Consider the following 11,435-nt stretch of genomic DNA (forward strand, 5'->3'; position numbering starts at 1 on the left):
ATGCCGTGTTGATGGGTCGCCGGTTCGCTGGTAACTAATTACCACTATTCGTTTCTTTTATGCAATTAAAACAATTCACCTGGCAACGATAAAACACACGAATCTTCTCGTTGTACCTTTGTCACCGAGCTGTTACAATCTTTGCCACGACGCGCGAGCACACACATACACACATCCATACTGAATGCTAACGCGCCCGCAGTCATTCCGAACAATCCTATTACCAATAATTTCCTACATAATATTCAACAAATTTTATTTGTATATTACGAAAAAATATTCTATTTATAATATTTAATAAAGATTTGTTTTATAATGAGAAAAAAATATTTTTTTCCTGATATTAAATAAATATTATTTGTATATTAGGAAAAAATATTCTACTTCTAATATGAAATAAAGATTTATTTAATATTTAGAAATAAATATTTTTCTCGTAACATAAAATACATATTTCCTGAATATTTAAAAAGAAATATTTTTTACTTAATATAAAATAAATATTGTATGTATATTCGAATATTAAAAAAAGATTGAATCTCTTTTTAATATTATATGAATGTGTATACAATATTTTGTGCTACTAGGGTTGTTCGCTCGTCTTTTGTCTCGACGTTATTCGTCCATTTTTTCTGTGAATACGCGTTTCGCCTGTTCTTCGCCGGAAGCGCGTTTCGCCTGTTTTTCGCGGGAAGCGCGTTTCGCCTGTTTTTTCCTGGAATCTAGGCATCCCACATATGTGTGTGTGTGCATGTGCGTGGGCGTGCGCGTGTGCGTGTGCGTGTTCGCGTGCGCGTGCGCGTGCGTGTGCGTGTGCGTGTGCGTGTGCGTGTGCGTGTGCGTGTGCGTGTGCGTGTGCGTGTGCGTGTGCGTGTGCGTGTGCGTGTGCGTGTGCGTGTGCGTGTGCGTGTGCGTGTGCGTGTGCGTGTGCGTGTGCGTGTGCGTGTGCGTGTGCGTGTGCGTGTGCGTGTGCGTGTGCGTGTGCGTGTGCGTGTGCGTGTGCGTGTGCGTGTGCGTGTGCGTGTGCGTGTGCGTGTGCGTGTGCGTGTGCGTGTGCGTGTGCGTGTGCGTGTGCGTGTGCGTGTGCGTGTGCGTGTGCGTGTGTGTGGCAACTGACAATGGTTAGTGTATCGTGCACGACGTATTTTCCACTTGTGCGTGAGCGTGTAATTAGGCAGTGGAATTGCGTCGGTTCATTAAACTAGATTCAGTAGTGCATATTCCTGTCGATCTGTGACATGCTGCATGGATCTTCATGGAATGTGTGCGCGCATAGCTTCCTCAGCTCATAAAAACAATGTCTGCAATATGCAGAATTACGTGAATCATTCAGTTTCCAAAACAGGTGTTATTTCGATTTATCTCGCAAAGATCACTATCATTGTCAGTCGATTTCAGGAAAATTGGTACGTACCTTCTAGTGTGTTTGTGTGAGATTTCAACGTTAGGGTGTCGGAGGCGTCCCGGGACGACCTCTGTTAAGGTCTCGCTCGCTAAACCAAGCGAGATCTTCTTGGTTATTGCACTTGGTGCCGACTACACTCGAAGGACCACCCACTAATGTGGGACTGACTTGATACTCAGTGGTTCTGGGTTTTCACAACTGAATTTATTATGACGGACGCGTAACCTGCACGTTGCGCGTACCCAAGTGTTACAATTTTAATACAGTCTCCCTGCTGCTGACTTTCTACACTTCGACTTATTGACACCGGCCGCGTGAGTTTGACACGTTGCGTGTATCTACTTGCTATAACTCGGACTACAATCTCCCTGCTCGGAGAACTCTATGCTTCTCTGGTTTCCTCCTTGGAGGACTCTATGTTTCTGCTTTCAATTTTTGCTGCGGTCCCTGGCACCTTCGAAAACGGCTCCCCGTTTCCCCTTTCCTAAGTGCCCAAGGGTGGGGCCTTAGGGGCGGTTCCCGATTTTCCGAGGAGTCGAAAAATTGGCTGCCCCTTCCAATGCGCCCGAGGCGCGCTGTCTTTGGTGGGGTTACCGGGCCGCTCGCGCTCGCGGGTGGGCGGGTGTCCGCTAACGACGGGAAATTCCGGCCGGTCAGGACAGCTGTTGCCGATTCCCGGTTACTTTCGCCCTCGGACTTTATGGTACGGTTTCTTGGACCTGGGAGACTAAAACGATGGCATGGCCTTCACAACCTTCAAAATCTCTTTATTTTTATGTGCCACATGTTGGCTGCAGACCGGTCCGCTAAAGAAATTACAATAGCTCGATGCTTGAAGGAAATTGCTGAAAACTCCCAGATGGTCGACCGTACCATAAAGTCATTTGTAGGGTTCTTGCCTTAACATACCGCCCACCTTGAACATGTATCGCATGTTCAACTATATCTATACAAATGGCAATTCGCCACGCAATTGACGTACATCCTCATCCAACTAGCACTCTTCTCAGTATGATCCATGCATTCCTTAGTACCTACGATGCGTTACATATAAGCTACTGCTATTTACTATACCTACGTACGCTATGTGAATATTACAATATTTACAATGATAGAAATTTACACTATACATGACTGTGCAACACTTCGTGTGATAACTCTAAGCGATCCAAGGGTATTATACACAGTTTTGTCACAGGTCGTTTAATCGTTCCAGTTGAAGTTCTGACAGTTGCTACCCGAATCACTCCATCGGAACCAGGGTGTACCTGAACGATTCTACCCATACTCCATTGTAACGGGGGTAGATTGTCCTCCTTGATGATGACCAAAGAGTCTACAGCTATTTTCAAGGTTGTGGGATGCTGCCATTTGTGTCTTTGCTGTAATTGGTGTATACATTCCTTCTGCCATCTTTGCCAGAAATGCTGGACCATTTGCTGGACTAACTGGTATCGATTGAGTCGAGTGACCTTAATATCTCGTATGTCTTGAGATGGCAGTGTTGTAAGAGCAGTACCAATCAAAAAATGTCCTGGAGTTAAAGGGTTTAGGTCGGTGGGGTCTGAAGATAATGGTGAAAGTGGACGTGAATTTAGACAGGATTCTATTTGCGTCAGTAGCGTATAAAACTCTTCGAACGTGAGCCTCTGATCTCCTATAACGCGTGTGAGGTGATATTTCGCAGATTTGACTGCTCCTTCCCACAATCCACCAAAGTGTGGAGAGTGTGGTGGAATTAATCGCCATTCGATGGATTCCCGATTTAATGCGTTCGCGATTTTCTCGTTGTGTTTCTTATCCTTAATTAGTATGTTTAGTTCAGCTAACTCGTTTCGCGCGCCAATGAAGTTTGTACCGTTTTCGGATACGATACAATGACATCGTCCCCGTCGGGCAATAAAACGTCGGAAACAATTAATAAACGCGTCGGTACTTAAGTCGGTAGCTAATTCTAAATGTACGGCTTTCGTAACGAAACATACAAAGACGCACAGGTATGCCTTAACAGTCACTTTACTTCTCGTTCTCTCCTTTGTAAGAAAGGGACCTGCGTAGTCGACTCCCCAGGTAGAAAATGGTCGCGCGGGGGTGACTCTCGATGCAGGTAATTGACCCATCTGATATGATTGACTTAATGGGTTTACTCTAAAACACCTTATACATTGTCGTATGGTTCGTTTCACATTGTTTTTTGCTGAGACTAGCCAATACCTATTTTGTAATGAAGTTAGTACCGCCTGACATCCCGCATGCATTAACCTGTGATGCTCGTGATTTACTATTAAATCCGTTAACAGATGCTTTGATGGCAATATAATGGGATGTTTCTGATCATAATCTATGGGTGCGTTCGATAGCCTTCCGCCCACCCTGAGTAGTCCGCTATTGTCCAGAAATATATTTAAAGAACGTAATGAACTGGATTTTGGAAGTGCTTGTTGCCTTTGTAGTGATGTGATCTCGGTCGAGAATGCCTCCCTTTGTGCAAGCTGTTCTAAACGCGTTCGCGCTGTATTTATTTCTACAGGTTTCAATGGACCCGTTAGCGAACCTGATGCGTCAACTGCTGAATTTTTGATCCTATGTTCCATGATTTTTGTAAACCTGAGACAGTATGCTATACTTCTGACTAAGCGCGTATACGTTGAAAATCTGCTAATAATACTATCCTCTGCAGTCGATGCAGTCAGTATAACCGGTTTCATCTCTCTCTCTCTCTTCCGGAATGTCGGTCGGTTTATCTGATGTCCTAGGACATAGATTTGAGCTATTTTGTAACCAAGTGGGACCTACCCACCAAATGGTTTTTTCGTGTAACGCTCCTGGTTTTGTGCCTCGCGAAATTAGATCTGCAGGGTTGTCTTCTGACGCTACGTGTCTCCAACTATCAATTGACGTTAGACTTTGAATTTGTGATACTCGATTGGCTACGAAGGTTTTCCATCTGTTTGGAGAGCTTCGAAGCCAAGCGAGAGTGATTGTTGAATCTGTCCACAGGTATTCCTTACACTTTACTGTTTCTAGTGCTAGTCTAACTTTGTTTACTATATTTGCTAGTAATAATGCACCGCATAATTCTAATCTCGGTAATGAAATGGTTTTGAGAGGTGCAACCCTGGACTTCACGCACAATAATCGCGTTACCCATCTACCTGACCGATCTCGAGAGCGCAGGTAAACACAAGCCCCGTACGCCCTTTCGGATGCGTCTGAAAAGCCATGCAGTTCTATGCCATTTAGGCACTCTGAAATTACACATCGCGAGATATTTATTGCTTCTACTTGACTAATATCTTGGCGGTATTGGAGCCATTGACTGTGCAAGTCCTGCGGTATTGATCGATCCCAACCTATCTGAATCTGCCATAGTTTTTGTAGGATAATTTTCGCGACTATTACAATGGGGCCTATCAGTCCTAATGGATCAAATATCTGAGCTATTTCGGACAGAATGGTACGTTTTGTGATACGCTGGTTCTGTGGGGGTTTTACTATAAATATTAAGTTGTCGGTCGTCGGTGACCACAAAAGGCCTAACGTTTTTGGATCTTTATCCACGGCGATTTCTCGATTGCTCTCTGTACTGTCTGTTGTTGTTACTGTTGGACAATTGCTTGCCCATTTGCGAAGGTTCATACCAGCCTGTGAACAAATTTGCGTCAGTTCTGTCTTGAGCGTTTCTATTTCGTATTCTGTTTGAGCCCCAGTTAATAAATCATCTACATAAAAATCATTTATTATGACCTTACTGCTCGTCGGATATATGTGGGCACATGTTAATCCAATTTCCCGCAGTACACGAGTTGCTAAGAAAGGAGCGGATGCTGTGCCATACGTTACTGTGTTTAGCTCATACTCTTGAATTGGGAGATGTGGCTGTGCTCGCCATAAAATTCTCTGATATTTTCTATCTGCTGGATGAACTAAAATCTGCCTATACATTTTAGCAATGTCGGCCGACAGGACGTATCTGTTGTATCGAAAACGAATTAAAATGGAAATTAAATCGCTTTGAACTGTCGGGCCTACTAATTGAGTGTCATTCAACGAGAGGCCCGATGAGGATTTCGCCGATCCATCGAACACGACACGAAGTTTCGTTGTCGTGCTGCCTTCTTTGAATACGGCGTGGTGGGGAAGATAGTAGGCAGACTGCTCTTCTGTCCCTTGTACAATGCGCGACATATGTCCTAACGTCTCGTATTCTAACATGAATTCTGCATACTGCTCTCTTAGTTCTGAATGTCTTGTTAATTTTTTCTCTACTGAATATAACCGCCGTTCGGCTTGCGCTCGCGAAGTTCCTAACTCGGTTACGTTTGATTTAAACGGTATTCTAACGTTATATCTGCCGTCCTTGTCTCGTCGCGTTGTATTTCTAAAATGTGCCTCGCATTCATCGACTATCTTTGTTTCGGCTGCAGTTACTTCCTCTATATCAAAATTTTTCCAATTGAGACTGTAGGTCATTGAGTGTGATTAAATGGCACCTATTGTTTCGTACTGTCTTTTTGTCTGTCCAGGTAAGCGTGCCCCCCAAGACCCACCCGAGTTGAGTTTTTTGCAAGAGCAGGTTCGACTGTGACCTGTGTTGACCGACACATAGCAATGTCCAAAATAGACCTGCTCCAATGAGCATATCTATTGGCCTTTGTACATGGAATTCTGGATCGGCTAACTCTATGTGGTTCGGAATTTCTAGTTTTTCCCTATGCATTTGAAAATTAGGCTTCTATTGATAAACATTGTACCGTGTGTTGAGATTTATTATATCGCGAATGAATGGTTACTGTTGCTTTACCCTTGATGGAATTTGCCGCCCTTCCTAATCCTGTCACTGTTGAATCTATTGCAATCGATTTGATGCCGAGTCGTTGGCAAAATCCTGTGGTGATGAAGTTTGCTTGGGACCCTGAATCTAATAACACTCGGCACTCATGTGCTTGACCCTTTTTGTCCTTAACTTGAACTATCGCTGTCGATAGCACGGTATGCCCTATTGTGTTTGCTACGTTAGCTACTACTACTGGTGGTTCTCGCGAGTCTGAATCTGCTGTAATCGCGTAGCTCTCTTCTACGGGTTTGCTGTCGGGATTGTGTAATAAGGAATGATGCTTCCTTCCACACTGTTTGCAATGGCTCCGTGTACACGCCCTGACTTGATGCCCCGATACTAAGCAATTGAAGCATAGCCGGGCTTCTTGAACAATTTTTGTCTTTTGACTTAAATTGGAGTTTTTAAATCTCTCGCAATGGTATATCGCGTGACTTGCCTTGCATACGGGGCACCCGGCTGTATTGATTACGTGCGAAGCTAAGTAGTTGTATCGGGGGGTGTTACTTGGCACTCGAGGTCGCTGGTCGACTCTGGGTGCAGCTACCGGAAGATTGACCGCGATATTAGCTAAATACTTCGATCGTTCTTCTATGAATGCGGAAAACTGACTGAATGAAGGCATTTTCGATTGAGAAATGATCCTTTTTTCCCATTCTCTCATGGATACTTGGTCTAGTTTTCGGGACAATAACGGAACCAACGTGGTGTCCCAAGTTTCAATCGGTTCACCTAACGACATTAACGCTACCCTGTGATTTGTAGCGTCGTCAATAAATTCCCGCAAGGTGACTTCCGATTGCTTCTGAACGGATTTTAAATCTAGTAATGAATTTACATGGTGTCGCTTGAGACTTGTGGAGTCTTCGTATCGCGACTTTAGTAATTCCCACGCCTGTTTGTAATTTGTTTCAGAAACGCCTAATGCTTGAATGACGCGAGCCGCTACCCCCTTGAGCGATGAGTTTAGATAATGGAACCGTTGGATGTCTGTTAATGAATTGTTTTCGTGAATTACTGATGTAAATGTATCTTTGAATTTCAACCAATCACTATAATTGCCATCAAAGAAAGGAAGTTGCAATGTCGGTAATCTAATGTGTGTGGTACTGCTATCTGTCGCCTGCGCGGATATCGGACTGACGGTGGTTGCTCTACTGTGATTCGGAGTAGACCGCGCAATGAAAGTTTCTACTTGATCTACGAGATCGAAATACGCCGTTTCGAAATCGTCTCGCTCGGTCGCGTGCAGTTGTTCGGCGTCTGTTCCAGCTACAAGTATCTCGATTCGCGTCTGGACGCGATTGAAAGTGTCATGAAGACCTATGTTTGCTTCTAATCGTTTCTTAAGCGAGCCTACCGAGGTCGTGCTCGCGGATTTGCTAAGGAACGTCCTAAACCGCGTGAGCGCCGCCTTGACCGTTCCGCGTTCGATTATCTGACGCAAATAGAACAACAGAGGTACTTATTCCTTGGTACTGCTGTCGGCGTGGTGGTTGCACTGGAATGTTGTTCTCCAGGGATGCTGATCTGTTGTGGTGCTGCACTGTTGTGGTGCTGCACTGTTGTGGTGCTGCACTGCTGTGGTGCTGCACTGCTGTGGCGTTGCACGGGGGTGTTGTTCTCCAATGATGCTGATCTGCGGTGGTGCTGCACTGCTCTGATGCTGTCACCTCGTTGTTGCAACTTTGATGTGTTGCGATGCTGAAGCCTTAGGAACAACTTCTCGTCACTGAGCTCTATCCGGCTCGAAGGACCAAATGTTAAGGCCTCGCTCGCTAAACCAAGCGAGATCTTCTTGGTTATTGCACTTGGTGCCGACTACACTCGAAGGACCACCCACTGATGTGGGACTGACTTGATACTCAGTGGTTCTGGGTTTTCACAACTGAATTTATTATGACGGACGCGTAACCTGCACGTTGCGCGTACCCAAGTGTTACAATTTTAATACAGTCTCCCTGCTGCTGACTTTCTACACTTCGACTTATTGACACCGGCCGCGTGAGTTTGACACGTTGCGTGTATCTACTTGCTATAACTCGGACTACAATCTCCCTGCTCGGAGAACTCTATGCTTCTCTGGTTTCCTCCTTGGAGGACTCTATGTTTCTGCTTTCCATTTTTGCTGCGGTCCCTGGCACCTTCGAAAACGGCTCCCCGTTTCCCCTTTCCTAAGTGCCCAAGGGTGGGGCCTTAGGGGCGGTTCCCGATTTTCCGAGGAGTCGGAAAATTGGCTGCCCCTTCCAATGCGCCCGAGGAGCGCTGTCTTTGGTGGGGTTACCGGGCCGCTCGCGCTCGCGGGTGGGCGGGTGTCCGCTAACGACGGGAAATTCCGGCCGGTCAGGACAGCTGTTGCCGATTCCCGGTTACTTTCGCCTTGGGACTTTATGGTACGGTTTCTTGGACCTGGGAGACTAAAACGATGGCATGGCCTTCACAACCTTCTAAATCTCTTTATTTTTGTAAGCTAAGATTTAATCCGTCACTGTATATATTGTTCATGCAAATACTCATATGTTCAAAATTATTGATAAAACGAACGTCGAAAAACGAAAAACGAACGAGACGATAAAAGGACGAGCAGTCTCGTCAGGTCGGACACCGGAGAAAGACGTGTTGTTAATAAATGATTTAATGCTTTCCGTCTGTTTAAATTCCTTACATTTTTATGTGCCACATGTTGGCTGCAGACCGGTCCGCTAAAGAAATTACAATAGCTCGATGCTTGAAAGAAATTGCTGAAAACTCCCAGATGGTCGACCGTACCATAAAGTCATTTGTAGGGTTCTTGCCTTAACAACCTCTCTAGGTATTAGGCTACTGCACCCTGGCGTCTGTATGGGAACCGTTTAGCGAATGTGTTGGTGAGCCTGTGTCTTTTGCCATTTTTTAAATATACGGCTAGGCAGGTTAGGTAGCTTACCGTCTTGGCGTGACTGTTAATTTTAAGTAGGTAGTGGCCGGGCTACCGCTTTCTCTTTCGGGTAGGCCACGAATCGGCCGGTAGTCAGACCCTGGAAGAGCTCGAAGTTTCGTCTCGAATCTAAATCGAACGAGGCATGACGTTTGATGAATGCTTCGAGCTCGATTCTTTTTGCTCGCTTAGCCTTTCGCGGACGCGGTCGCGAACGTGAACGCGCGCGGATTAGGGCCTCGAAACGTTGCGCACCTGCTCGATTGTACCAGAGGAACGATCGGCTTCTCTCGAGACTTGTGATTCGTCTCGGAAGTCGTCGATCGTTTTCCCTGCGAGCACGTTTAGGGTTTCAGCTATTTGGCGGACCGCCAAAGAAAAAGAAGAGGCCCGACAAACTGTCACTCAAGAGGGCAACAACGTTATGTCATTTTTTTACTACCTTGTCACTGTACTCGTCTGTAGTAATTAATAGTAGTTGTAGAAGTAGTTAGTTGTACACATGGGCAGGCCTCGCCGCACCAACGATCAGCCGAGATGGGCACATCCGCGATTTGCAGTAGCGTTGCGTAAAAAAAACCACGCGTGTTGCATTAGTCTATTTCGAACAGAGATCAAAGTTAGCGTTGCGGAGATACTCGCGATATTGATTGTTTAGAGAGTAGTGTTGCGAATTTAATAGTCGCGATTTCCATTCCATTTCAATTTGATTACTGTTTGCAGCAATATTTAAGAGATTTTGTAAGAATTTGAAGTTTTCGTATAGTTTTTTTGCAGAAAATGTAAAGTAATCTTTTGGATTCTCTGTTCCTTGAATTAGCGTTACGCAGCAAAAAGATCGCGTTTGCGTTCGAGTCTTTCGACATTTCAGGCGCCCATGCTCGAGCTGCAACGAACCACTGGAAAGTGGTCACCGCAGTCGAAACGGCTGCCCGGTGCGGTGCATGCATTCGCAGTTGCGATCAGAGTTGCGAGAAAATCACAACGGGTTGAATTAGCGTGGCGTGAAAATGAAACAGAATTTGCTTAGCCACCGTTTTTGACAATGACAAAGTGAGATAGTGGAGAATACGGTCCTCTCCACCAGTAGACTTTGTCATTCTTACTGCATGCCGCGAATCAATTAATAGAAATACCATTTCTGTATGAGAAATTAGCGTTGCGAGAATTTGTTGTCGCGATTGTCTTAGCGTCGCGAAAAGTGCACGCAATAGCTGCACGATCGCGTCTACGTGCATATTGGAAAACGCACGTAAAACATGAGATTTAATGATTAGACTCGCAACCGTGTATATTGTTGAGTCGTGACCCTCAACGGTATTTCCATGTACTTTATAAGGCACCCGGGCGAACAAAGACGGACCCTTACCGTAATTCCGCGACCTCTGGGGTACACGCAGGCCGACCATCGTACCACGAATTTTCTATCTTTTTAAGGAAAATAGTGTTTTACCACTAGGGACCCTCGAGTCCCGTTTATGACCACCATCAAGGCCCAGTCACCGTCTCCGACGACGGTCAGGTCAGCGAGGCAATCGCGGCCCTTAGCTTAAGCCCAAACAGATGCGGCCATTTGGGGTCTGTTTTCGCGCTGTCTCGAAGTACCGACATAAAATGGGAATTTCCATTGGGACTTGGAGCGGAGCCTTCCACCTCCACGTCAAGTTTTTCCTCATCAAGGGGGGTGGAACGAAGGGCACTTCGAGGCAGCGCACCTAGACGAGAATCAGAACCAAAGACAACTTTGAACAAGACAGACTGTTCCGACCGCGATATACCATATAGTTGCTGTGCGTCACTCATGAATTAGTTGATAGTGTTTTTTTGTTGATTAAATAAACCTTTTACGGAACAACGGTATTATATTTTATCTCGACGAGGTCAAGATTCGTTAATGTCGAAATTGACCAGTTGAGCATCGACAAACCCTTGGGCGATCTCAACATATATAAAAGTAGATGATTGACATTGCAGAATTAGAAGCGCACAAAGCATACGAAACATTGAATTCTGGAGACATTGTTTTTAGACATTCGCGTTATATTACTCGAGTTCCATATTTCAAATGTAGAGTTTTTGGTACCGTAAAAACGTGGAGCATACGCCCACCGGACCACTATGCGTCGGAGAGAAACGTGTCGGTACGCTTTCAGGTCGTAGTTAGCGCAAAATCACGGTGCACGTTACTACGTTCAATTCTGAGCGGTGTGCCCTAACACACGAATCGTTTGCCGTTCCATCAATGGAACAAGTGGATCTTGTCGTCGTACGAAAAT

General features: G+C 45.3%; 1 protein-coding gene across 1 annotated transcript; it reads right to left on the reverse strand.

Annotated features, from left to right (window-relative positions):
- Positions 1-1,207: 1,207 nt before the first annotated feature.
- LOC143364062 (uncharacterized) lies at positions 1,208-10,568 on the reverse strand. Its single transcript, XM_076804574.1, has 13 exons — positions 10,529-10,568; positions 7,722-8,020; positions 7,353-7,680; positions 6,199-7,232; positions 5,956-6,140; positions 5,249-5,378; positions 4,691-5,050; positions 4,553-4,617; positions 3,620-3,790; positions 3,456-3,553; positions 2,688-3,062; positions 2,388-2,439; positions 1,208-1,301 (listed from the first exon to the last, which is right to left on the reverse strand). Exons 1-13 carry the CDS (start codon positions 10,566-10,568, stop codon positions 1,208-1,210), a joined length of 3,231 nt encoding a protein of 1,076 aa, XP_076660689.1.
- Between the last annotated feature and the right edge of the window lie 867 nt (positions 10,569-11,435).

This window comes from Halictus rubicundus, unplaced genomic scaffold, assembly GCF_050948215.1.
Source record: "Halictus rubicundus isolate RS-2024b unplaced genomic scaffold, iyHalRubi1_principal scaffold0223, whole genome shotgun sequence".
NCBI lineage: Eukaryota > Metazoa > Arthropoda > Insecta > Hymenoptera > Halictidae > Halictus > Halictus rubicundus.

Excerpts from the sequence above, each read along its gene's own strand:
- LOC143364062 (XM_076804574.1), bottom strand. The coding sequence starts at position 10,568 with ATGGTCGGCCTGCGTGTACCCCAGAGGTCGCGGAATTACG. Across the intron at positions 5,379-5,955 it reads TTGCAAAAAACTCAACTCGG|ATACGTCCTGTCGGCCGACA; the intron begins GTGGGTCTTGGG and ends TCGATACAACAG. Across the intron at positions 3,791-4,552 it reads GAGATCGGTCAGGTAGATGG|CGGACTACTCAGGGTGGGCG; the intron begins GTAACGCGATTA and ends TCTGGACAATAG.